Here is a 27,973-nt window from a genome sequence, read left to right on the forward strand (position 1 = left end):
CAGCTGGGTGGAGTGGTGCTGGGACCCATGCCCAGAGAAAAAGCCGGTTTGCAGTTTACTTGTGCAATAATACGGCAATTTTGTAAGAATGGGGGTCGGGATGTCACTATAAGAAGCAAGTTAGTTTTAGCTGTAGTTTGAATTTCACTAGTAGAGGACCAAAAAAAAAAAAAAGTAATTGCCTGTTCAAGTTGAGAGTGGAGGTGGAGGGCAGCTGATAGGCATCGGGTGCTTGGGCAAGTTGTTGAACTGCTTGCTGTGTTGGAGAAAGAAACTCTGAGGTGGGAAGAGGCAGGCATGGAGTGCCACTCGGTCCACCCCCAGATGGACCAGACTTCTTTGCTTCCCAGGATTTCTTTATATCTTGCTTGGCTAACATAGTAGCGCACAATGAATGAGATCAGTATCAGAGGGGCCTGAAAATCGTGGCTTTGGAGCTTTGCTCTCAACACTGCAGCTCACTCTCTCCCCTCTGACCCCCGTGGGGATGAGCGCCACCCAGCCGTGAATCTACAACAGGGCTACTTGCACATTTTCCACTCCACCCCTTTCTGCCCAAGAAATTTTTTGCATGACTCAGGTTTTAGTATATAAAATGGGTGTGCACAACAAATATTTACTGATTGTAAATAATACTTTATTTCAAAACAATTTTGGGATACAGTTAAATTACTATTTGTTAAATAAAGCAATTTTGTGTTTTTAAGATTTATTTATGTGTGTGTATATATAAATACTCATGGAGGCCAAAGGCGGTGTTGGATCCCCTAGAGTTGAAGTAAGTGGCTGTGAGCCATCCAACATAAATGCTGGGGCCTGAACTCAGATCCTCTACAAGAGCAGCAAATGCTCTTAGTGCTTCACTTTTTCCCATTTTATTTATCTAATGGGGTGGGGTTACGGCTAGTGTGTCACTTGTACAAATGGAGGTCAGAGGAAAGCTTGCAGAAATCGATTCTCTTCCATCCTGTGGATTCGGGGAGTTGAACTCAGATCTTCAGGCTTGTGGGCAAATGCCTTTTCCTGTGAAGTCATCTTGCTAGCCTGCTTGTTTATATCCATATAAAATTAGGTCTTGGGCTTTAGAGCTGGCTCAGCAGTTGAGTGCCTGCTACATGATTATGATGACTCTCATGTACACACAAAATTAAAAATTGTAAACATTCTAACAATTCATTCAAAGATATACACACTGAGGAATGACAATAGAAAAATATTGCCTTTTTCTGTAATTAAATCATAGTTTTATAAAAGTAGGAAACTGTACAGTGAAAACCCTACAATTCATATAATGTAATAGTCGTATCTGAGCTGAGGTGTTTCAAGGAGCATTGCATGGCATGATGGCATACACGGTACAAAGTGCACAGGTTGAGTGTTAAGGACCAAGATGGAGCAAAGGTTCCCGAGTTCAGTTCCCAACACACGTGTCAAGTGACTCATAGCCACCTCTATCTCCAGATTCTGGGGATCCTCTTCTGAGGGCACCGGCGCTCACATGCACATACTCCACACACACATAAATACACATAATTTTTAAACAAACCAAGAAACCTTAAAGGACAAAGAACCAAGACAGTGGAGTTATCTGATACAACCCAGGAGAGTTATGCCAGAAATATGTTGGATTCATTATGCATTTGATTTTGAATTAATTTTTGGTAGTACATTCAGAAACCTTTTCCTGTTGTCAGATTTTCATGACCAGAGTTCAATTCCCAACATCCAGATGGCAGCCCACAACTGTCTTTAAGTCCAATTCAGAAGGATCTGATGCCTCTTCTGGTCTTCCTGGGTACTGCATGCATGTGTTGCCCAGACATACATGCAGACAAAACACCCATAATCACAAAAATAGTGAAATGTTGGTACTGCATGCATGTGTTTCCCAGACATACATGCAGACAAAACACCCATAAACAAGAAATAATGAAATGTTCAAAAATATTTTTAAATCTTTTTTAATGCAGACACTGTGACATGCACCGATAATCCTAGTGCTTGAGAAGCAAGCACAGGAGCCTCCCCTGGGGCTCCCTGACTAAGCTAGCTTTACCTGACTGGTGGCCTCAAAGTCCAGTGAGAAACCCTGACTCAAAAAAAATAAGACACAACGAGACAAAGGAAGACCTAGTGCTGAGCTCAGCCCTCCACATGCACATACCCTCACACACAAACACATATGCACCACATGTACAACAGGAAGTTGCCATTGTGCTCTAGAGCCTACGCAGTCATTGATTTCAAATTCAAAAGCATGAAGTCACTCTGTATCTATTGATCTGCACTGCATACTTCTGGATTTTTTTCTGTCACCCGAATCTTGACATAAGATACTATTTTTGTTTGATATCTGAGGCAGAAAGCAGTTTGCTTCAGGATACAACATTGCTAACATGCAATAGCCTTTATGTTCTTATGGACGTGATGGTTTCATTTGTATTTTATTTTTAAATTATTATTCTGTGTGATGTATGTGTTGTTATTTATTATTTTTATTGTGTATGGTGTGTGTGTGTGTGTGTGCAACTGCCATGGCTCACTGGTGGAGGTCAGAGGTCAACTTGCAGGAGTCAGTGCTCTCCTTCCTCCATGCAGGTTCAAAAGACTGAGCCCAAGTTGTCAGGCTTGTAGCAAGAACCTTTGCCTACAGAGTCCTCTCTCCCACGCCAACCTTATTTTCTTGGACAACGTCCGCCACTGAACCTGGAGCTCCTGTGTGATCTAAACTGTGAGTGAGCAGTAGGAATCCTCCTGTCTCCACCTCCCCGCTGCTGGCGTTACAGACGCATGCCATTGCATTAGCTTTGTACATGGGCGATGGCGATCTGAACTCAGGCCTACCTGCTTTACCTACTGAGGATTACCATTCCTAACTACAGCACTGTCTGAAAAGACAATGTTACATTGGCTGGCAAAAGTGGCTCAGTGGTTAAAGGTGCTTGCTGCCAAGCCAGACAAGCTGAGTTTGATCCCCAGGACACTCATTATGATGGGAGAGAAGCACCTGCAGAAAACTGTGGTTTATCTTCCACACACGTGCCATGGCACACAGGTGCCCACACACATACCCATATGCACAAAGTTAACAGATAAATAAATGCAATAAAATTGTAACTAAAATAAATAATGTTTTATAATGCTTCTAATATTAAACACGTTTAAACAGTCATGCAACATTGAAATTGAATTATTTACATAAATGAATGATATTTGTTGTTACTCAGGCTTTAGTAGAATGATAATAATTTTTATGATTGAAACAACCAAGTATTTATAGACATAATTTTTCAGGTAAAACCCATCCATGCTTTGAAACAACACTTCAGCCTACCGAAGGAATCGTTGACTAACTCTGTATCTGAAGTAAACTCTACTTCTTCCAAAGGCCATGGTGAAAGAAAAGAAAAAAGCAGACAAGAAAGGCGATAAGTCGGCCCGCTCTCCGTCCTCCAATTCGGAAAACCCAGAGGCTTTCAAAGATGGCGCTGGGAAGCAGGAAGTACCGGCTGGTGCCCTCCCAGTATTGGAAATGCCACTCAAGCAGTTGGCACCCAAAAGAGACTCTGCAAATATGTATCAGAATGAAGATGAAACCCAGTATGAAGAGCCCATCCTGACCAAACTCATTGTGGAAAGGTAACTTTCTTGGGGCTGACAGGGCTAGTCTCTGTAAGCCAAATGTCACATGGAAGTGGTGGTGGTGGTGGTGGTGGTGGTGGTGGTGGTGGTGGTGGTGGTGGTGGTGGTGGTGGTGGTGGTGGTGGAACAGACTGGCTTTGAACTCAGAGATTCGCCTGCCTCTGCCTCCTGAGTGCTGGGGTTAAAGGTGTGCGCCTCTACCATCACCACCACCTGGCACATACAGTTTTATGATCCTGCAATTCTCTACTTCCAAAAACACTTTTGTGTGTGAGTGTGGAACTCACTGATTTGGTTGGATGGTCTGGCCAGCAAGCTCCAGAGATCCTTGCCTCTGTCTCCCCAGCACTGGGATGCTGGAATTACAAAGGTGTACCACAATGCCTCACTTTTCTTTCCTTTCTTTCTTTTTTTAAATTTTTGTAATATGGGTGTTGGTCTCTGAACTCGGTCATCATATTTTTGTGGTGTGTGTTTACTGACTGATGTGTGCTGCTGCACCTCGACATGGGCACAGGGGATCTGAACTCGGGTCCTTGGGTTTATGTGTCAGTTATTTTAGCAACTGAGTCATTTTCCCAACTCCCTAAAAACCTTTTAAAAACAGTTCTTAAAGATGTATTTCTTTCTAATCTTTATGTATATGAGTGTTTGCTTGCATGTCTATCTGTGCACATGTGTGCAGTGCCCACAGAAGCCAGAAGAGGGCGTCAGATCCCCTAGAACTGGAGTTAGAGGTGGTCATGAGTCACCTGGGAATCCAACCCAGGTTCTCTGCAAGAGCAACCACTGAACCATCACTCCAGTCCTTCAAGAATGTTTTTATCATGGTAAAATGTAGAAAAATCTTTTTATATACTGTGAAAATGTATCTTTGCCAAGGCACCTTCTGCTTGGTTTAATAAAGAGCTGAATGGCTAATAACTAGGCAGGAAGACATTAGGTGGGACTTACGGGCAGAGAGACAGGAGGGGGAATCTAAGCAGCAGGAGAGATGCCAGAGGACACAGAGAAGAAACAGGAGGTGCAAGATGAAATAGAGATAAAAAGCCATAAATCAAAATGTAGATAAATACAAATGGGTTAGTTTAAGTTATAAGGGCTAATGGGACACGCCTAAGCTATAGATTGAGCTTTTCATAATGAATACATCTCCATGTCATTTTTTGTGAGCTAGCAGCCCAAAGAACAATTTGTTTTCAGTAAAAATACATAAAATTTGCTATTTTGACCATTTAAAATGTATAGTTCAGGGACTAATAAGATGGCCCAGTAGCTGAATTGCTGACCATACAAACGTAAGGACCAAAGTCAGATCCTAGAAACTTAGGTAAACGCCAGGTGAACATGTGGTCCACCAGTCTATAATTCAGGCTTTGGAAGATAGAGACAGGGAATCCCTAGAGCAAACTGGCTAGGAAGACTAGCCATACCGGCAAGCTCATGGTTTGATTGAGAGACCCCGCCTCAGTGGGTGAGGTGGAAGAGCAGTAAAGGATGATTCCAGATCACTTTCATGTGCACACATAAACCATCTCTCCGTAAAAACAAAGAGATTTTTTTGATGGAAATAAATAAAATGTATGGTTTGGGGTATTAAATGCACTCACAGTGTTTTAAAGCTAGCATTGGGTTCTGTCTCTAGAATATCTTGTACCACACCGACAGCTGCATGACCCTGATGTCCCATGTGCTTTAACCCACACCACTTATGAGTTTGAACTCTATTTCTTTGTAGCTATGAAGGAGAGAAAATCCGAGGACTGTATGAGGGAGAAGGCTTCGCTGTCTTTCAAGGTGGAAACACCTACCATGTAAGTCATAATTACTGGAGCCAGGAGGGCTGGGGGAAGGAGGAACTGAAAGTCTTAGATTTTCAGGGCTTTCAGTGAATTCCTCTGATTCCTCTAAAACCATCAGAACTACCACAGATTGTTTTTATGCTTAACTCCTGCCTGAGGTATGACTCAGTATAACTGACTTATTTTAGGGTGTTTTCCCTGATTTTTAACTATTGACAAGGCATAGATACATCACTAGGTAAAAAACTATCATCCATAGGCTCAGTGCCAAACTTGGATGCTTAAGTCCCCCACACAAAATGCTGTCATGTTTGCATAGACCCTGGACATACCACTGGTGCTAGAGAGGTGGCTCAACAGTTAAGAACATTTGTTGCTCTTGTAGAAGAGGACCAGTGCCAGGCGGTGGTGGTGCACGCCTTTAATCCCAGCACTCAGGAGGCAGAGGCAGGTGGATCTCTGGGAGTTCGAGGCCAGCCTGGTCTACAAGAGCTAGTTCCAGGACAGGCTCCAAAACCACAGAGAAACCCTGTCTTGAAAAAACAAAACAAAACAAACAAACAAAAAAAAAGAGGACCAGTGTTTGGTTCCCAGCAACAGAATGACAGCTCACAACTGCCTGTACCTCCAAATCCAGGGGATGTGATACTCCCTTCTGGCCTCTGGAAGTATGTCTGTGTGTCACACATGCACACAGGTAAAAATAAATCTTAAAAAAAAACCCCAAAAACCTATGCATATCCTCCCAAGTATTTTGTTGTTGCTTGTCCTTGTGATGTACTGAGGATGGAATCAAGGGCCTAGAGTGACCTGGAGTGTGCTACCCAAGTGACCTTGGTGTGCCCTGGAGTGTGCTACCCAAGTGTCCTGGAGTGTGCTACCCAAGTGACCTGGAGTGTGCTACCCAAGTGCCCTGCCACCAACCTGCACCCACTGCCCTCACATATTCCTTGTCAATGTCTGCACAATTTACAATACTGAATATAATCCAGATTCTATGGAAATAGTTGTTAGACTGTACCTTTTAGGGGAGATGATCTTTTTTTAAAAAAGTACATGTCTAGTACAGATGCAGTTGTTGTAGTCCTAACTTACATAATACAGTCTAACTTCTTCCCCCCAAATGTCTTCTATCTGTATTTGGTTCGGTCTACAGATTTAACACAGAGGTTGCTGCTCTAGTTTTACTTGTTAACTTGACATAGCTTAGAGTCACCTAAGAAGGGAGTGTCAGTTGAGGGATCATCCAGATCAATTTGGCTTATAGGCATGTATGTGGGGGATTGTGTTGATCGTTAACCATATATTTGATATATTAGGTGGTGTTATCCCCTAGGCAGGTGGTCCTGAGTGATATAAGAAAGCTAGATAAGCCAGGAGGTGGTGGTGCACGCCTTTAATTCCAGCACTGGGGAGGCAGAGGCAGGTGGATCTCTGTGAGTTCTAGGCCAGCCTGGTCTACAAGAGCTAGTTCCAAGACAGGCTCCAAAGCTACAGAGAAACCCTGTCTCAAAAAAAAAAAAAAATAAAGGAAGCTAGAGAAGTAAAAGCCATCAGCATTCCTTCGTGGTTTCTGCTTCAAGTTCCTGCTAGAGTTCCTGTCCTGACTCAGTGGGCTGTGAGCTGGAAGTATGAGCCAAATCAATCCTCTCTCTAAGTTGTCCTGACTCAGTGGACTGTGAGCTGGAAGTGTAAGCCAAATAAATCCTCTCTCTAAGTTGCTTTATCACAGAAGCAGAGATGGAACTCAGGCCTACTGCGATGAGCAGAGCCTCAGGCCTGGGGGGTAGGGTAGCACAGTGGTAGAGCCCTTGCCGAACATGCACAAACCCCTGGCTCCATGCCTGGCACTGCAAAAAATAAAAACCGATGAACCCTAAAGAGCACCCTCAGTCTTGCTGTCATTTTGCCATAAACACACTCAGTTAGCATGGTTTCTTCTGTTCTTTGAACAGGTACATCGATTTTTACATGCTAACCACACAATGATAGAGTACAGTTGGAACTGCTTTCACTTATAAATTTTTATGTATTACTCTATGACTTTCATCATTGTAGGACCCACACCAAAATACAAGACAAATTTTTTTTTTAAAACTTGAAGCATACCCAACATTTGTTATTTTAACCCTTTTAAGTAGACAGTCTAGTGGCCTTGAACATATCCACATTATTTGTAGGACACAATTAAGATATTCATTTATTTATTCATTCAGATTATCAGATATATGTGTTTATTATAGTAGAATACTTCTTAAAGATTTTTAAATCTTATGTGTATGTCTTGTTCTGTGTGTGAGCAGATGCCCATGGAGGCCAAAAGAGAGCACTGGATCCCCTTGAGCCTAGGTTATACACACGTACATACATATCCATACATGTATGTGTCTGTCAGTACACAGTCATGTGCACATGAACACTGATCATTTCCAGTAAGAGTATGTAACAAACTATGAAACTTACAAATGTGATGTGTCTGATAGCTGAATGATAGTTTTAATTGGCTATACCTAGTTAGGTAATTTGGTTTGGTTTTATTTTTGCAATGCTCAGAGCAGTCACCCTGCTGCTGTCCCAGGCAGCCAGCACACTTCCGTGGGTAAAGGGATGCACAGAATTCCAGTCTCCGATGAGCCGCAGCTCCCATCTAAGGTCCACTGTTATTTCTTTCTTAGGGTATGTTTTCAGAAGGACTGATGCATGGACAAGGGACTTATATCTGGGCTGACGGACTGAAATACGAGGTAAAACATTATCATGGGTTAGAGTTAACTGTAGAGCTTAATGGTCAACGTACTACACTATTTTTAATGAATTCACTTTTATTTTTTAAATTGTGTGTGTGTGTGTGTGTGTGTGAGAGAGAGAGAGAGAGAGAGAGAGAGAGAGAGAGAGAGAGAGCGTGTCTTCATGTTGCTATGACCAGTGAGTTCAAGTCCTCTCAGAGGCCAGAAGAGGGTACTGAATCCTCTGGAGGTGGAGTCACATGCAATTGGGATGATATGATAGAATACTGGTAACCGCACTCATGTTCTCTATAAGAGCAATACATGCTCTTAACTGTTGAACCATCTCTCTAGCCATCTAGATAATACTATTTTTACAAAAGTAAGTTAGGCCAGGTGGTAGTGGTGCACACCTTTAATCCCAACACTCAGGAGACAGAGGCAGGTAGATCTCTGTGAGCTCGAGGCCAGCCTGGTCTACAGAGTGAGTTCCAGGACAGCTAAGCCTACACAGGGAAACCCTGTCTCAAAAAACAAGACAAACAAACAAAAAGTAGTTAGGTTAGGCATGTTGGTGCACACCTTTAATTCCAGCGTTTGGAAGGCAGGCAGATATCTGTGTGTTTGAGGTCAGCCTGGTCTACATAGTGAGTTCCAGGACAGCTAGAACTATGTAATGAGACCCTGTAACAAAAAAGCCAATAAACAAAACAAGTAAGTTAGCACAGACAGAACTGGTGTCATATAATTCCAGCACTTGGGAGGTTGAGGCAGGAGATTTTGAATTCCATGCCATCCTGAGTCTTCACAGTAAGACCCTATTTCAGAAAAAGAAAAACAAATGAGAAGGTTAGGGTTAACCCAGAACCAAAAGTGCAGAGCACAGAAGAGTACAGAGACTAACTTGGGTGTTCAGTGTAGTGACTCAAGGACTGCCTCAGGTGTCTGGAAATCACTGTAGCTGGTTATTTGTTGTTCTAGAGGTGTCCTGTGTGTGTGCAACACACATGGATGGAATTTGGTGATAATCTATATGTTTTCCATGTGCATAGCACACAGATGTATGTTTAATCCCTCATGCTTTGTATAAGCACAGTTTATATAGTCTCTTTTATTCCTTTATTCTTTCCTAAGTAAGCCATACCCATCCATAGAGATCTGTTTATACTGACTGCACGTATTCCATTATGGGGGTTTCACAAAAACCATCTGGGTTGCTGGGCCGAGGGGAAGTGGGTATTTTTAAACTGACTGTGAGAACTGAGAACAGATTTGCCCTCCAAGAGACAGTGCCAGTTTCAGCTCCCACCCACAAAGCCTGTGAGTGTCTGAAGTGCTGTTCTAGAAATGTCTACCGCAGAGTTACTAATGTCATGGTGTTCGTAAATGGTAGCAGAGACATTTAAGACATATGCATATAGCACATGCATTCAAATGACAGCTGGGCAGCAGGACAGGAACTGCAGAGAAATGGACACAGCAAGGGCAGGTTGATCCTTCACTTAGGAGAGCCTGGGGATCCAGCCCCAGCAGTGTGTTAGGGCCAGGTTTTCTGAGAGAACTCCCTTTCCATGCCACACCCACCTAGCCTGCAACCAGCACTCAAAGTTTCTGAGTGGTAGTTTTACCAGGCAGGTCCTTCTGCTTCACTGTCTCTGGAAGTTCTCTGGAGGTTGAGGGTTCTCCTTTGCAAGCACAGAACCCTCCACGATCAGCCCGGCAAAGGGAGTTAATGAGTGGCTCTTGAGACATTCTCAGGCTTGTTGAGCCAGGGAGCACCAATATGCTATTTGGCCAATGGCCAATGCCAATGGCTGTGTCTTCTGGTGACTGATGATTATCTAGTGAATTCCTAGTCTTAGAGTGTGGCAGAGCACCAGCTTAGCACGTGAGGAGCCCACGTTCATTCCCAGCACCACTACCAACATTACCAACAGAACCACTCTGGGAGAGAACCTGCCATCTTTGGGCCATGGCGCACATCACCACAAGCTGCTCACAATGAGGCACCCTCCACTAGCACACAGTGAGGTCTTCAGAAGGTGCCTGTGAGGTGGTCCCTTGACTAACACATCTGCAGGATGTTTTGGTGAGCCATGGTGAGACAGAGGTTTTCCACAGGTGATCAATACCTGGATGGTCATCCAGACCTCTCCAAGGTGGATCCTGACAGACTAAAGTTAAGGTCAGGATTGGCAGCCACCACATTACCAGGTCACCTGCTTGCTTCTCAGAGCTTTCTTCTTCCTGAACTTCCATGCACTGAAAGAACAAGGTGAGAGAGGATGGGGAACATGGAGAAGAGGATGTGAGGGCCACACGCACCACTTCCACAGAAGAGCCAGGGGCAGTCAGTGGTCAGGAGACTCTCAAACAGCTCCTGGGTGTGGAGTCCCTTCATTGTCCTCTCCTGTTACTCTGGTGGCCATTTTGCTGTAGGGGGACTTTGTGAAGAATATCCCCATGAACCATGGCGTGTACACATGGCCAGATGGCAGCACGTATGAAGGAGAAGTGATCAACGGCATGAGGAATGGATTTGGTATGTTCAAGTGTGGCACACAGCCCGTGTCCTACATCGGCCACTGGTGTCATGGCAAGAGACATGGGAAGGTAGGTGAGGTGAACCCGTGAAAGAATCCCATCCATGTGAATGTCTACGTGATGTAAACTTAACCATTCATAACATTGTGCAACCATCATCACTAAAAACGTTTTCAGCACCACAAAATGAGACATATGCATTAGGAAGTTAGCCCTCATCCCTCCCACTCCACACTCCAAGCAATTGCCTACCAATCTACTTTCTATATGTATGGGTTTACCTCTTAGACATTGTGTCAGTCAGACGTTTTGGCACTGTGACACAAACCCTTGACAGGCATGGTGGCACACACCTTTAATCCCAGCATTTGTGAGGCAAAGGCAGGTGTATGTCTGTGAGTTTGAGGTCAACTTGATCTACAGAGCGAGTTCCAGGCCAGCCAAAGGACATAGGGAAACCTTGTCTCAAAAGAAAACAAAACAACCCACAGCTACTACCAGCAATAACAACTTAACAGAATCAACCAAGGAGGGAAAAGATAGCTTTTGGCTCACAGTTTCAGAGGGTTCAGTCCATGGCCATTGGTGCTGTTCCTGGCCTATCACATATGACAGTGGTGGAAGCATGTAGAGACTGTTACCTCGTGGTAGAAAGGAGGAAGAGAGATGAGGCCAGCACAAGATGCAACAGCCCCCAAGAATGCACCCCTCAGTGACCCACTCCTCCCCATAGGCCCCAATCTTCTAAAGTTTCCAGAACCTTCCAAAATAACACTGGCAGCTGGAAACTAAGTATTAAGCACATGAACTTGTCGGGGACATTTTATATCCAAACTATAACAGTCATTTCCGTATAAATGGAATCAAATAATATGTGACCTTTTGTGCCTAGTTGTTTCACTAAGCATAATATTTTCAAGATTCATCTAAGTTGTGACATGTGTTGGTACTCTATCTTTTTAATAGTTCATTGTAAATATGTACTATAATTTGTCTATTCATCTGTTAATGGACATTTGAGCTATTTTCATATTTTTATTACATTTAATTATATGTGTGTATGTACATGTGCAAGTATACACACACATGCACACACACACATACTCCATGATGTGCATGTGGAGGTAGGAAGACAGTTTGTAGACGTTGATTCTCTCTACCATGTGGGTCTAAGGTCACAGGACTAGAAGGCAAACACCTTTTCCCTGATGAGTCACCTTTGTTTGTTTTGAAACAGGCTCTTACCCTGTATCCCAGGCTAGTCTCCAACTTGGGGTGATCTTTCTGCCTCACTGCCTAAGTGTGGAGATTATAGGTATGAGCCACCATGCCTAACTAAAGATGGGATTCTCTATCTGATCCATGCCTTCTTAGGACATTTTATTATTCAGACTTGTATTGGTGTGACTAGGAAATGTTCCTCATAGGCTCATGTGCGAGGAACTTGGCCTCTGGCTGAAGGTCCTAATTGGGAGTTTCTGGAAAACAAGCATGATCAACGTGTGAACCTTGGGCCCTATTTATCCCCAGATACCATGAATAAGACCCAACATACTTATAGATAGCAATATCAAGTCTCAACGTCAAAGGGTTGGATGGCCCCAAGAGGAGGTGAGACCTAGCTTGAGAAAGCAGGTACTGGGAGCTGGCCATCTGGGAACTAGCTTGTCCCTGGTCCCTTCCTGCTCCTCTGTACTTCCTGTCTGTCACAGGTGAGCAGCTCCTGCCAAATGATTACTGACATGACGCTCTGCCTCAGCTGGCCCCTGACTAACAGAACTGAGGCGGATGGACTGAAATCCCTGAAACCACAAACCAAAATAAGTAATCCCTCCATTAAGTTGTTTCTGCAAGGTGTTTCTTCCCTAAAAAAATATGTCTGACTCGCACAAGAAATGGCTGACTTGTGATGTTAGTGTACATACTTTGCCCTTTTCTTTATGTGTGTTCGCATGCTTCTTCATGGTGTGCATGTGAAGGTCAGAGGACAACCTCAGGTGCATGTCCTCCTCTTTCACCTCGTTTGCAGCAGGTCTCTTGTTATTCACGGCTGTATACAGAGTGCTAGCTGCGGCCCTTTGCTCCCGGAGGGTCCCCTGTCTCCATCTCCCATTCCCTAGCAGGAGTGCTGGGATGGCAGTTGTTTACACTGGGAGTCTAGATTTTTTTCTGTCGATTCTGGAATCTGAACTCAGATCCTCCTGCTTGCATAGGAAGCACTTTTACCCACATTTCCCCAGCCCACCTGCTCTGCAAAACCAAAGCATCATGGGTTATGTGTCTTGGCAACTGTGACATTGACTTCTGCATAGTTTATAGTTCTTAGATTTGCATGTCTGATCTTTATGTTTCCAAGAGGATTTGCATCATGAGGCTTGATTTCTCCTAATATTGTTTGTTTTAGGGCTCCATCTATTACAATCAAGAGGGAACCTCTTGGTATGAGGGAGACTGGGTATACAACATCAAAAAGGGCTGGGGAATAAGATGGTAGGTGCAACCTTTCCCTCCACATTTGGGTTGTGGTGAAAAGCTTTTAGAGGCTCACTTCATTCTCACCAGGGCTAAAGATAAGGTGCAGAAACGACGGAGAACACATTTTCCGTCCAAGTACAGTGGAGTTTTCAATTACTCCTAGTAGACTCTTCATAATAATGAAGACATTCTGTCAGAAACTCATAAAAACATACTAAACGTCTGATGGTACATTTCACTTAGTTATGAGTAGAAACTGCCTTCCTCTGTCCTCTGCATTCATCACAGATCACATTCCTGAATGTTCTCTGAGGAACAGCAATATTTTTGCTTGGTTTTGGAGTGAGCTGATAGTCATTTGTTGTTATTTTAGTTTTGGCAGTGCTAGGGATTGAACCCAAGGCCTGGACATGCTAAGCAAGCCCCCTACCACTGAGCTACAGCCCCTGCCCTGTTGGCTCTTTATGTACAAGTTCTTGCTGACCATGAACTCCAGAGTCTCCTTTCTCTGCCTCCCAAGGGTTGTAATTACAAACCTGTACCTCATGTCCAGCAGGGCTATATGTTTTTTTAAGATTTTTTTTATTTGTGTGTATATGTGTGTGCACATATGTATTGGTGCCTTTAAATCCAGAGAGGTGTGTCAGGTCTCCTCAAGCTGGAATTACAGGTGGTTGTGAATTGTCTATCGTGGATGCTGGGAAATGGAATGCTGGTCCTGTGGAAGAGCAGCAAGTGCTCTTAACTACTGGGCTAGGGAGGTGCATCAGTTGGTAATGATTCTGCCAGGAAAGCATGGGGACTAACATATCCCCAGCACTCACATAAGATGCCAGGAATAGCCAGGCAGTGATGACACACACCTTTAATCCAAGCACTCGGAAGGCAGAGGCAGGTGCATCTCTGCACTCGAGGTTAGCCTGGTCTACAGAGTGAGTTCGAGGCTAGCCAGGGCTACACAGTGAAACCCTGTTTCAAAAGAAGGTGGAGGAGGGGTCAGGAGAGAATAACTCAGAAGTCAAGAGCACTGGCTGCTCTTCCAGGGGTCCTGAGTTTAATTTCCAGCACCCACATTTGTGGCTCACAACCATCCATAGTGGGATCTGATGTCCTCTTCTGGCATAGAGTCATACATGGAGACAGAGCACTCATACACATGAGTAAATAAATAAATCTTTTTAAAAAATGCTGGGTATAGCAGCATATGCCTGTAACCTCAGCACAGGAGAGCAGAGGAGGATTCTTAAAACTTATTAAAGACACCCTATCCCACCAAATTGGTGAGCTTCAGGTTCAGCGAGAGACCCTGTCTCAAAGAGTAAATATGAAAAACAACAGAGGAAATACACCTGGTGTCAGCCTTGGGTCTCCACTCGCATACGTGCCCAAAATTTATAGTATTTAGTGATGAAATGTTAGGTAATCAAACACAATAGGAGTTGTTTCTAAACAATGTAAAACCTCACTCTTTAATAAAGGGAATCATTTCACTCCCTAATATGAATATTTTTGCCAACCAGGTGCTGCCCATTTTCAATACTGGGAACAGTATCCTGGGTCCTGGGTTGTATTTTCTGAGAAGTATTTCAGGGGTGAGTTGAAGAGCATAAAGGCAAATGTTGTCTGTGTGAGCTAACCAGTTGTTCATCATTGGCTTCTTTGGTCCCAGCTACAAGTCAGGAAACATATAAGAAGGCCAGTGGGAAAACAATATGCGTCATGGGGAAGGCAGAATGAGATGGCTTACCACAAACGAGGAGTACACTGGCCACTGGGAGAAGGGGATCCAGGTAGGCACCTGCCCATCGCCTGGGTCGCAGACTGAGGTGGGCGGGGCTGACCGGAGCCATACCATGTGGCAGCTGACATTTAAACATGGCTTCTCTAAGAAACTCGTAATGGGTAGTGTTAACTGCCAGCTCACAGGATCTAGAGTCACCTGTGAGATGGGCCTCTGGGAGAGCCTGGGATACACTATTTTGATACTTTCATTGATGTGGGAACACCCATCTTATTTGTGGAAGGGACCGTTCCCTGGCCAAGGATCTGCACTCTATTAACTGGAGAAAGCTAGCTGCGCACGCATCCATTGCGCTCTGCCTTGACTATGGATGCAGTGTGACTAGCTGTCTCAAACTTCTGCCACTGTAGCCTCCCTGAAGTGACAGACTGTAATCTGACCTTCCTCCTCCCCCAGGTTGCTTTTGTTGGGGTGCTTTATCTCAGCAACAGAGAAGAAGCTAGAACAAAACCCAAAGTTGCGATTTACTGCCCTCAGCCACACTTGGTAGTCGCTGTTCTATCTATTAGTCTTCTGTAATGGTCTCACACAGCTTTGATCCAACCTACGAGAGAGATGCTATTTCCGTTTTACAATTTTATAAAGGGCTCAAACCATTTGCCGTAGATCAAAAGACAGCTAGTAATTGGCTGAGCTGAAGCTGAGTCCATACGGTTCTAGGTCCGTGTGCTCTACTCCTTCATATTATCAGCGTCTTTGCCATAATCCGAGTGTAGGTAAAGGGGGAGCATTCTGGGGAGTGTATGCTGACAAGGTGTTTCCTTTTCAGAACGGCTTTGGAACATACACATGGTTTCTTAAGAGAATCCCCAACTCTCAGTATCCTTTGAGAAACGAATACATAGGAGCATTTGTAAACGGATTCCGTCACGGACATGGGAAGTTTTACTATGCCAGTGGAGCAATGTACGAGGGAGAATGGGTTTCCAACAAAAAGCATGGCAGGGTGAGTACAGCTGGCGAAACATGGTGAGGGGTGTATCTGGTACGCTGCATTTCATTTAGTAAGGATAACTAGTTTAGTTAGGTGATGACATGCACTTAGAGCTATTTATAACATTATCTACTTCGTGGGTATCAGAAATGAATTAATCAGTTTTTGTTATATGTGTATACAAATAAATGAGGGTGGTAGTTGCAAGTTACAGTCTAGCTTAAATTTTCATATATAATGGCAAGGTGGCCTTTGGGGCTGGCTTGCACTATTAACTCAGTGACGTCAGCATTTCCTTCCTAGCTACTCTTGTGACAGCTTTACCCTTACGTTGCCCCTCTCCCGTGATTCCAGGCTTCACATTGCACACCCACTAAGAAAAGGAAAAGCAACTCATTTTCCAGAGCTGAACTGGGTCGTCTGTCCACCTCACTCAGTGCTTACCATCCTGGGGTTGACAGATAGCAGGGAAGTTGGGTGCCTACTGAGATGGGCCCTCTGCTGGCCATTCAGAAAGTTAATAAGTTCATTCTGTAGCCTGGAGGTGATTAAACTTGGGGGGGAGATTGGAAAAAGAGGAAGAGGAGGAGAGAAGGAGGAGCCCTGATGTGAAACCCATGGACAATGATTCTTTGTGATCTAAGTACATATCTTCAAAACATCCAAACCCTTGAAAACTCCCCTGATGAACACTGAATAATACCTCTCCCGCACCATCTGACATTGTGTTCCATAGGGCAGGATAACTTTCAAGAACGGACGAGCGTATGAAGGTCTGTTTTCCAATGACCACATTGCACAGTACCTTGAAACTGAAATCGATTACACACGCAGCCTGGACCGTCCGTCAGATGTTTCCCAAAGGAGCCGGCTGCCTCGGGGATCTTCTGCCAGTGCTGATAGGGAGCCTGGTGGGTGAAAGTAAACTAATATCTTTTGTTTATGTATTTGTTTGTTTGCTTTGCTTTTTGAGACAGAGTTTCTCTGTGTAACAGTCCTGGCTGTCCTGGAAGTCACTTTTGTAGTCCAGGCTGGCCTTGAACTCACTGACTAGCCAAGAATGACCTTGAACTCCTGACCCTCCATCCTCCACCTCCCAAGTGCTAGGATGGCAGGAGTGCACCACTGTGCCCAGTTTATGTGGTGCTGGAGATGGCACCAGGGCTTTATGTGTGAGCCAAGCACTCTGCCCACTGAGCTGTATTACTGTGGGAACTGCTAGTGCTCTACCACTGAACTGTTTCCATGCCCTCCTTTTGAACTTTTAATCTAAAAATGTCTTTATTTGTTGTTTGTGTGTATGTATGTGGTTGTCAGAGGACAACTTGGGGAAGCACATTTGTCCTTTGACCCCGTAGGTCCCAGGGATCAAACACAGGTCATTCGCCTTGGCAGCAAACACCTTTCCTTACCGAGCCATCACAGTGACCCTTAGTTTTTAATTTTGAAAAGGAGTATAAGTTATTCAGGCTGTCCTTAAAGTCTCTCTGTAGCACAGGCTGGTCTTGAACATGGAATCCTCCCGCCTCAGCTTTCTCGGCGGCTGGTACATAGCCTGTGCCACAATGCATGGTTGTTGAATATTCTTCAATCACATTTTGATAAAACAACCATTCTGATGTGACATCGGAAGGATTTCTTTGAAAGATTTATTTATATTTACGTACATGTACATGTCTGTGGGTGCTCTCAGAGACCGGAAGAAAGTGCTGGACCCCTAGAGCTGGAGCTACAGACAGTTCTGAGTCGCCCCGAAGAGCAGCCAGCTCCTTGAGCTGCCTTCTTTCCAGCCCACGATATTATCATTGCTTTTCACAGTCATCCCCATATTTGCTTCATTCATTAGAGACCCTGCGAAAGTTGGACGGCAGCGAAAGCCATTCTGTGTTAGGATCCAGTATTGAACTGGACTTAAATTTGTTGCTGGACATGTACCCTGAGGAAACCCAAGAAGAAGAAAAGAAGCAGGTAAATCCCCTTTACCATTATACATCTACATTTTAGGCACTGTTTTTGTCTGCTGTGTTCCTGGGGGATTCTCTCTCTAGACCATCTCAATCTGCACGGGAACCCTGTAGTGAGCAGGTTTTGTGAGAGGGAAGCACTCAGTGGCATTGCCTAGGGCCTCAGAGCCAACTGAAGCCCAGGGCTGTGATCACCTCCCATTCATGGAAGGTAGGGTCAAAGGGGCTGCTGGGGTCAGAAAATTCTGGACTCCCTAGGAATCAAGAAACCCATTATGGGACTGGAGAGATGCCTCTGTTAAGATTTGTTGCTTTTGGAGAGATTCTGACTTTGGCTCCTAGCACTGACATGGTGGCTCATAACCATCTGTAACTCAGTTCCATGGGGTCCTGTGCCTTTGCACTGGTCACACACATGGTACACATAGGTACATGCAGGCAAAACACTTAATACATGGAAAATAGAATAAATAAATCTAAAAATAAGAAAAGAGGCAGGAGAAAGAAGCCTACTATGTTGGATATGAGAGATAGCCCAGTGGTTAAGAGCTGCTCTTCCAGAAGCCCCAGGTTCAATTCCCAGCACCCACACAGTAGCTAACAAGCATCTGTAACTCGTTACAGGGGCTCCAGTACCTTCTAGCTCCACTGGTGCTGTGTGCTTATGGTGCACTGACATATGTTCAGGAAAACATCTATCCATGTAAACATTTAAAATTTAAAAAAGAAAAGAAACCCACTGTGCATGATGGCAAATACTGTAATCCCAGCTAATATGGGTGCTAGGAACTGAGTTCAGGCCCCCTTACCCTCTGAGCCATCTCTCCAGCTTTAGTTTTGTTCTAATGAGGCACAGTTGGGTCCCATGTGCGACCTTCTTTTCAGGTGGAATACGCAGTCCTGAGGAACATTTCAGAGTTAAGGAGAATCTACTGCTTCTACAGCGGCCTCGGGTGTGACCACTCTCTGGATAACACCTTTCTCATGACCAAGCTTCACTTCTGGAGATTTCTGAAAGATTGTAGGTTTCACCATCACAATATCACCCTTGCAGATATGGACAGGGTGCTAAGTGGTGAGTATCCCGGGTTCTCTTCCTCTCTCGGTTACTGCTACCTGGAAACAAGCCAAGAAGTGGTGAGAGAGACTATGGGGAGATGGCTCAGTGTGAGGAACAAATGTGTCTGCCCAAACCCAAACCCATAGACATAGAGACAAAAGGATACAGTGGACGTGAGGCTTTTAATAACGATCTTTCAAGATTGGGTATCTGTTCTTATGGGTCATTATAAAAGAGGAATGGAAAGATTCCGAGAGCCAGAGGTACTGGACATCTACAGTGAAAAGGAATTTGCCAGGCATGATAGGGCCACTGGACATACAAACTCACAGAAGCTGCAACAAGACCTGCATAAGGTCAAGCCAGCCCAGATTCCAACACAGATGGGGAGGGGCTCATGAAATCTCACCCCTAGCTGAAGAGCCATTAGCAACTGATGGCTGCTGAGGGAGGGAGAGTTAGTTTGCTTCAGGGATGTGGTCCTTGACCAGCTAACCATAGTCAAGTAGATGGTCTTATTCCCACTCACATAGAGGCAGCATTAAGGGAACTCAGTGTGTTTTAAAAAGAAGCACATGAAGTTGGTGATGGGGATAATAGGAGAGGAATTGGAGGGCAGGAAATAAGGGTGTATGTTTGATCAAGCACATTATATACATGTATGAAATTATCTTTTGGAGGAGTCTTTCAAGACAGGGTTTTTCTGTGTAACAGCCCTGTCAGGCCTGGAACTCCCTGAGATCCACCTTCCTCTTATAAATGTCTCATAATGTAACTGGAGCTCTTCTGCGCAGTAGCCATCTCACCAACATTTTTCTTTCAGTCTATAATGGCATACCAATCGAAGAAATCCACTCTCCGTTCAGAACTATACTCTTAAGAACATTCCTCAATTACCTCCTGCAGTTGGCTCACCACATCCATCACAAAGAGTTCCAGTAAGTGCCACGTCTGTGTCTCTGCATATCCTTGCATGGGGACCCAGTAAGTGCCACTTCTGCATCCCTGCACTTCCCTGCACTGTATGGGGACCCAGTACGTGCCACATCTGTATCCCTGCACATCCCTGCATAGGGACCCAGTGAGTGCCACATCTGCATCCCTGCACAGGGACCCAGTAAGTGCCACATCTGCATCCCTGCATGTCCCTGCACGGGAACCCAGTAAGTGCCACATCTGTGTTCCTGCCCGGGGACCCAGTGGACCCTCTTTTCAACAGTAGCCATAGTCGTTTTCACAAGGCTTTTCTACAGAGTTCAACCGCAATGCCTGGGTCCTGGATGAAAAGTTGGGAACCCCCATCTGAGTTGTTTTAGTTCTGTAAATGTAGCACAAATAATAAAAACCAGAGACAGATATTGGTGTTCAACCTAAAGATCAGAAAAGCAAAACAGCTAGCCACTGGCTCTTACCTCCACCTCAGACAGAAGTGGGCGAGATCCTGTCTCCAGGAATCCTGAGGACTCCATGATCAGTTCCTGTCTCTTCCCCTTTATACTTTTCTCTCTGCCCAGTCATATCGCTCCTGTCGCCACCTCCCTAGTGCTGGAATTATAAAAGCATGTGACTCCCAAAAGCTGGGATTAAAGGTGTGAGCCACTGTCCCCCACATGGCAGCTCACAACTGTCTGTAACTCCAGTTCCAGGGAATCCAAAATCCTCACACAGGCGTACCATTAAGCAAAACACCAATCACTGCTCATAAAAATAAATTTTTTTTTTTGAGACAAGGTTTCTCTGTAGCTTTGGAGCCTGTCCTGGAACTAGCTCTTGTAGACCAGGCTGGCCGCGAACTCACAGAGATCCGCCTGCCTCTGCCTCCCGAGTACTGGAATTAAAGGTGTGTGCCACCACCGCTCAGCAAAATAAATTATTTTTAAAAAAAGAAATTAAGATCATCCTTAATGAGTTCAAGGCCAGCCTGAGCTACATAAGACCCTGTCTCTCTTTCTTGGTCTTTCTGTCTTTCTATGTGTTTGTATATATATTAACATAGCCTTATAACTACATAACTAGATTTTCAGAAGCGTTGGCATTAAGTACATTGAATTCCTATGTATCCTGCACCCGGGTTTCCCTAGCACCAACCTCTTACCATAGTCGATGCATCCAGATCAAGGACCCAGCACTGCACAGTGTCATTGAACTCAGAGCCTCCTCTCAAACATGATGGAAGGTGCGGACTGAAACCTGAGACCACACATGCTAGGCAGAATTCTACTACTGGGCTGCATCCCCAGCCAAAAGTTGCTCTTTCCCATGGTCCCTTTTCTGTCTCAGGAGCTCACACTACATTTTGCCTTCAAAGCATCCCTGTATGTCAGTCTATGACAGTTACACAGTCTCTGTCTTTCACCACCTCCCAATCTTAAAAAAAAAAAAATGTTCATTGGTTATTTTGTGAAGTGTCTCACAGTTTGGGTTTGCACTCTGATGGTTTCCCACAATTACACTGAGGTGAGGTGAGAGATTTGGGGCAGAATACTAGGTTTGAACTGTTTATATCTTTTTGTGCATGTTTATGGTATGTGTGTAATGTGTGTGTGTGTGTGTGTGTGTGTGTGCAAGCACGAGTGTGCCAAGGTGTGCACATGACAGTCAGGGGACCATCTCAGGTATCAGTCTGCACTTTCCACCTTGTTTGACACAGATCCCTTTGTCGTTGCCACTGTGTACACACGGTAGCTGGCCTGCAAGCTTCTGGGGATCCTCCTGTTACTGTCCCCCATCTGTAGAGCTCTGGAATTTCAGACTCGTGCTCTTACATCAGCTCTGTACAATCCAGGTCCTTGGGCTTGCACAGCAAGTGCTTTTCCAACCGAGCCATCTCCTCAGAAAACGGTATTGGCAGCACCTAACTTCACTATGGCTTATGACTAGTGCTCACAGAGTGAAGAGTTGCCAGCAGACTTCTCTGCTATAAACTTACTCTATTTCCCTTTCTTAATTCTATTTGTTAGAAGCCAGTTTTGTCACGTCTAGCCCACTCTTCAGAAGAGGGAAGGTAAGCTCCATCTCCTGGAATAATTAATTATGGTATCTTTTTCATCATAGGAACAGAAGCCCATCACTCTTTCTGTGTTTTACAAAACTGATGACTGAGAACATTCATCCACATGCCTGCCAGGTAAAAGGTAAATACAAAAATAATAGGATTATATTTATCCTAATCTAGCTAACCAGCTTGCCCGGGAATCCCATCTGCCTCTAGGGTTATAGGCAGGCTTCTATGTCATATGCTTTTTGGGTACTAGGGTCCTCACGTTTGCACAACAGAGTTTTTTTTCCGCTGAGCCATGTCCCCAGCCCTGTAATCACTTCTGGATGTTGTATTTTTAGGTCATTTATTCAGTGAGCAACAGCGGACGCTCTACTCAATGAATTATATCGATAAGTGCTGGGAGATTTACACGACCTACTGCAGACAAAACGAAGCCCCGCCCTATGAGCTAACAATGAAGATGAGGTATTTCCTCTGGATGCTGAAAGTGAGCTTAATAACTCTTAGGGTTGATGTTGCCTTTATGTTGATAGGTACTTTGATTTTAATTAAAATAAATCAATGCTGTATGATTAAGGAGGTGAAGATCTGGGGTTACGGTTCAGGGCCACCAAATGCTTGCAAGTCTCCTTTCAAAGAAGGGGACAGATAGCAAAGGTAAGGGCCCGGGGGTATGTGCCTGGCATGCTCCCAGAACAGGGGAGAGGAAGCCCTGAGCACATGTGGCCATGGAGAGGAAGAGACAAAAAACATCGTATCTACTATTGATTCAGGGTGTGTGTGTGTGTGTGTGTGTGTGTGTGTGTGTGTGTGTGTTAGCAAGCACATTTACCACTCAGGCATCTTGTCAGCCCTAAATATCACTAAAGAGACAACACTAGGGCTGCAGATATAGCTCAGTGACAGAGCACTGGCTGCTTCTGCAGAGGGCCTGAGTTCAGTTCTCAGCACCCACACAGCAGCTCACAATCATCTGTAGCTCCAGTTCCATGGGATCTGATGCCTTCTCTTGACCTCCTCTCTGGGCACCCGGTGTGACTATGGTGCAATACATTCATGCAGACAAACCACTCATATACAGAAAATAAAATAAATATAGAAAGTTTAGCTGGGCAGAACTGGAATGTACCTTGTCCATGGAGTATTTGCCTATGGCAAAACAGTTCCCAGCACTGCAAAACAAAAATTGTTGCTCATCAAACAGTAGTTTTAAAATGTATTACTTTGGAAGCCAAGCTTGGTGTTAAATTCCTATAATCTCAGCACTTGGGAGGCCGAGGCAGGAAGATCAGGAGTTCAAGATCAGTCTACACTACAGTAAGATCCTGTGTCAAAACAACAAAAAACAAAGTCATTAGTTTGAAAAACAATTGACATGTCTGTATACATGTTCTCAAACTGACTGCTGCTAGCTTTGTTCCAAAATATTTTAAATTTATACTTGTGGGAATACAAATAATGAGTTGGAAATAAATGTTAGTGAGAGAGTATTTAGGAACTTAACAGAATTATATATATATATATATTTATACTTATATTTATATATATATATATATATGAAAAGTGACAAAATCCTATTGTCTAAATTTAGGGAAATGTGTTTAAAATATATGTTTTGGGGTAAAATATTATACTGCTGTTTGTTCCCTTCTTTCCTGTATTCATTTATTTCTGAAGAAGCAGTCATTCGTCCCTGCAGAGGTGGGCAGAGGATGACTGCGTCCTCACTGTCAGGTTCAGCATCTTCTTTTCCCCACAAGTCCACGAAAGTGGCAGCTAGAAACAGAGACTTGGTTAGGTTCAGATGTTTGTGTTCTGCAAAGCCACAGGGGTTACTAGTCTTTCCCATTATGTTTCCTGTTAGTGCTGGGGGATTCACCAGTGGCTCATGCGGCACCAGCCTGATCCTTTGTTTTCCATAAACCTTTACTGGTGGCCTTAGCAGCCCCCGTGGTCATACCTCACTGGCTAAATAATGTCCACTGTTTCGCTAGAGACAGTACAATGATAACTTTATGTATCATTTCTTTTACACTGGTTAAGAATTTTTTTAGATTTAGGTATATATGTGTGTACCTGTGTGTGAGTATATGACATTGCATGCATGTGCCCTTGAAGGCCAAAAGACTGGAGCTGGAGTCACAAGTGATTAAGCCATGTAATATGGGTGCCGGCCAGCAAACCTCAGGGATCTACCCTCCTCCATGTCCCTACACTGGGATTATATGCCGCTGTGTGCTTGCTTTTTACATGGATGGTAGGGATGGAACTCAGGTCCTCACGCTTGCACAGCAAGCATGTTACTGACAGAGCCATCTCCCCAGCCTCCCTATGATTCTTATCTAAAGAAGGGTCTTTCTGTGTACCCCAGGCTGGCCTCAGATCCTCCTACCTCAACCTCCAAAAGAATCAGTTTTTAAGCTACTGACTTCTGATACATTTTCTCAAGGTGTTATGTTGCCGTCATGGACATTAAAATCTATACCCACGTGCACTTATAGGCATCTGTTTGGTGCCATCTTTTCACAGGACTTTAGGATGATAAACAAGGACTTAACTGCGACCAAATTTATGACTGTGATAGCAGAGGACAACCCTTTTGTGTATGACGGAACTGACAGCAACTTTGAACTTGAGGTTTGTAAACCATTGCTACAAATGTTGCAGATCCAGTTTAAGCTGCATGTTTCTTATGCCTTATGCATATAAAAAAGTGGGATATGCGTATATACAGTTAACTTTTCAAAAACCAGAGACTAATATAAGAAAGGGCCTGGGGAGACGGCTGTATTGGTGCCGTGCTTGCCGTGCAAGCGTGAGGGCCTGAGTTCAGATCCTGTCTCCAGCGCCCACATAAAAAGGCCAGGTGTGGTGGTGCATGCTTGTGATACTAGTGCTGGGGAGGGGGAGACAGGAGGATCCCTGGCGCTTGCTGGTCAGCCAGCCTAACTGAATCAGCGAGCCAGTGAGAGACCCCATTTCAAAGAGCAAGGTGGGGAGGAGCAGTAAAGAGAGACACCCAGTGTCATCCTCTGGCCTTCCCTTTCATCTATGTGTTGTTGTACACATGTGTAGCACATATGCAAAAGGAATAACAAATAAGAAATCGCCAGTCAATCCCTGGTGCGCTCTGGAGTGTCAGAGTCAATGAGACCTCCCTATGCTTCCTATCGTTGCAGCTGGTTTTCCTGGAATTCTTTGAAGCTCTCTTATGCTTCTCACTCTGCTGCATTTTTGACCGGATGACTAGATCCTATTTAAAAGTTCCATATGATGATGCTACTGGAAACCGATACGGCAGCGTTCACACAATACTCAACCAGGTGACAGCCAATATGGTAGAGTTTATAAAGTGAGGGATGACTTCAACCTGGAGCAGCTAGACTCTTACCAAAACTGTCTCAAGTTTCTAATATATATACTTCCCAGAGATAACTGAGGACTGGGAACATGTACATTGTCTTTCACTGTTGGAAGGAGTGCGTGTTTTTGTTGTCTGTTAAGTTAGCAGGAATCTGTTTCCTGGTGTTAGCCACAGCAGTGGAAACAACACAGTGAAGGTCAGTATGAAAAGCAGCTGGACAGCTGAGAAAATCTGAGCTAAGCTACCAGGAGATGCTTTGCTTGGTGTGCAGAGGGGAAAGCCCACCTGACAACAAAGATGCCAAGAAACAGGTCCTGGGTGTGCATGTAACACTGAGCAGCCCCCTGAGCATGGGGACATCCATGGAAATTGAGATATAACAGATTTTTTTTTTTGGTTTTTCGAGACAGGGTTTCTCTGTAGCTTTGAAGCCTGTCGTGGAACTCACTCTGTAGACCAGGTTAGCCTCGAACTCACAGAGATCCACCTGCCTCTGCCTCCTGAGTGCTGGGATTTAAGGCATGCACCACCACTGCCTAGCGATATAACATATTTTTAGTGGGGGTTGCATGTTAGTGGACTTGAAGGGTTTCTGACATTTGAGACATTCACTTGGAGCCACAAGAGACAGTCTAGTGGTTCCCTGAGCCCACTAGAGTCTTTCATTTATTTATTTTGAGACAGGGTCTCACTATGTATCCTGGCTGACTCGACCTCACAGAACTCCCCCTGCTCTGCCTCCCCGGTGGTGGGATTAAAGATATTCACCACCACACCCAGCTTGGAAGAGAGAATCTCAAGCACTGAAGATACAGTAGAGGAAACAGACTCATCAATCAAAGAAAACTTTAAATCTAACAAAAGCTTACCACAAAATATCCAGGAAATATGGAACACTATGAAAATACAAAACCTAAGAATAATAGGGATAGAAGAAGAAGTCCAACTCAAAAGCACAGAAAATTTATTTAACAAAATCATAGAAGAAAACTTTCTCAAACTAAAGAAAGAATGCATATGAAGATATAAGAAGCTTACAGAACACCAAATAGACTGGATCAAAAATAAAGTCCCCTTGCTACATAATAATCAAAACACAGAATAAAGAAAGAATATTAAGAGCTGCAAAGGAAAAAGACCAAGTAACATATAAAGGCAGACCTATCAGAATTACACCTTATTTCTCAATGGAAACAGTCAAAGCCAGAAGGTCATGGTCAGGCGTTATGCAGACATTAAGAGACCAGGGATGCCAGCCCAGACAATTATACCCAGCAAAACTTTTAATTACCATAGACAGACAAAACAAGATATTCTGTAACAGAACCAGATTTAACCAATACCTAGCCACTAACCCAGCCCTACACAAAGTACTAGAAGAAAAACTCCAACCCAAGGAAGTTGGCTACATTCACAAAAACACAAACAACAGATGATCTGATCTCACAGCAGCAAATCCCAAAGGAAAAAAAAAACACACACACAATAACATCACCAACAATGAAAATTAAAATAACAGGAAGTAACAATCACTGGTCATTAATATCCCTTAACATAAATGGACTCAACTCACCTATAAAAAGACACAGGCTAACAGATTGGATATGAAAACAGAATCCATCCTTCTGCTGCGTACCAGAAACATATCTCAACCTCAAAGACAGGTATCACCCAGAGTAAAGGGTTGGGGGAAAAAATTCCAATCAAATGGACCTAAGAAACAAGCTGATGTAGCTATCCTAATACCTAACAAAATAGAATTCAAACTAAAATAAATCAAAAGAGACAAAGAAGGACATTTCATATTAGTCAGAGGAAAAATCCACCAAGAGGAAATCTCAATACTGATCATCTATGCCCCAAATACAAGGGCACCCTCATATGTAAAAGAAACACTTCTAAAGCTTAAATCACACATTAAACCCCACACACTATAATAGTGGGAGACTTCAACACTCCCCTCTCACCACTGGACAGGTCAGGCAGACAGAAAATTAACAGAGGAATAAGGGAACTAACAGATGTTATGACTCAAACTTAACACATTTATAGAACATTCCATCCAAACATAAAAGACTATACCTTCTCAGCACCTCATGGAACCTTCTCAAAAATTGACCACATACTAGGTAACAAAACAAACCTCAACAGATACAAAACAATTGGAATAACCCGTGTGTCCTATCAGATCATCATAGCTTAATATTAGAATTCAACAGCAACACTGATTCCAGAAAGCCCAGAAACACACGGAAATTAAACAATGCTCACCTGAATCATCAATGGGTCAAGGAAGAAATAAAGGAAAAAATCAAAGACTTCCTAAAATCAATGAAAATGATCACAAAACATACCTAAATTTATGGGACACAATGAAAGCAGTGTTAAGAGGAAAATTCATAGTACTAAATGCCTACATAAAGAAGCTGGAAAAAATCCCACACTAGTGAGTTAACAGAATACCTGAAAACTCTAGAACAAAAAGAAGCAAACTCACCCAGGAGGCAGGAAATAATCAAATTGAGAGCTGAAATCAACAAAATAGAAACAAAAGAAACAATACAAGGAATCAGTGAGACAAAGAGTTGGTTCTTCGAGAAAATCAACAAAATAGACAACCCTTTGTCCAAAGTAACCAAAAGGCAGAGAAAGAATATCCA

At 43.8% G+C, this 27,973-nt stretch overlaps 1 protein-coding gene across 1 annotated transcript in view; it reads left to right on the forward strand.

Moving 5' to 3' along the window:
• Positions 1-790: 790 nt before the first annotated feature.
• The window catches only part of Rsph10b (radial spoke head 10 homolog B), a 40,271-nt gene continuing 13,088 nt past the window's right edge, over positions 791-27,973 (forward strand). The window contains 16 exon segments of the mRNA XM_050124423.1: positions 791-2,731; positions 3,389-3,639; positions 5,381-5,456; positions 8,120-8,188; positions 10,610-10,783; positions 13,119-13,204; positions 14,859-14,979; positions 15,760-15,936; positions 16,661-16,835; positions 17,771-17,892; positions 18,774-18,963; positions 19,772-19,886; positions 22,003-22,082; positions 22,288-22,436; positions 24,479-24,586; positions 25,129-25,272. Coding sequence (XP_049980380.1) covers positions 3,392-3,639; positions 5,381-5,456; positions 8,120-8,188; positions 10,610-10,783; positions 13,119-13,204; positions 14,859-14,979; positions 15,760-15,936; positions 16,661-16,835; positions 17,771-17,892; positions 18,774-18,963; positions 19,772-19,886; positions 22,003-22,082; positions 22,288-22,436; positions 24,479-24,586; positions 25,129-25,272 — 2,034 coding nt within the window. The 5' untranslated portion in view covers positions 791-2,731; positions 3,389-3,391.

Source organism: Alexandromys fortis, unplaced genomic scaffold, assembly GCF_014885135.2.
Source record: "Alexandromys fortis isolate MF-2015 unplaced genomic scaffold, M_Fortis_MF-2015_v1.1 scaffold_227, whole genome shotgun sequence".
Classification (NCBI taxonomy): Eukaryota; Metazoa; Chordata; class Mammalia; order Rodentia; family Cricetidae; genus Alexandromys; species Alexandromys fortis.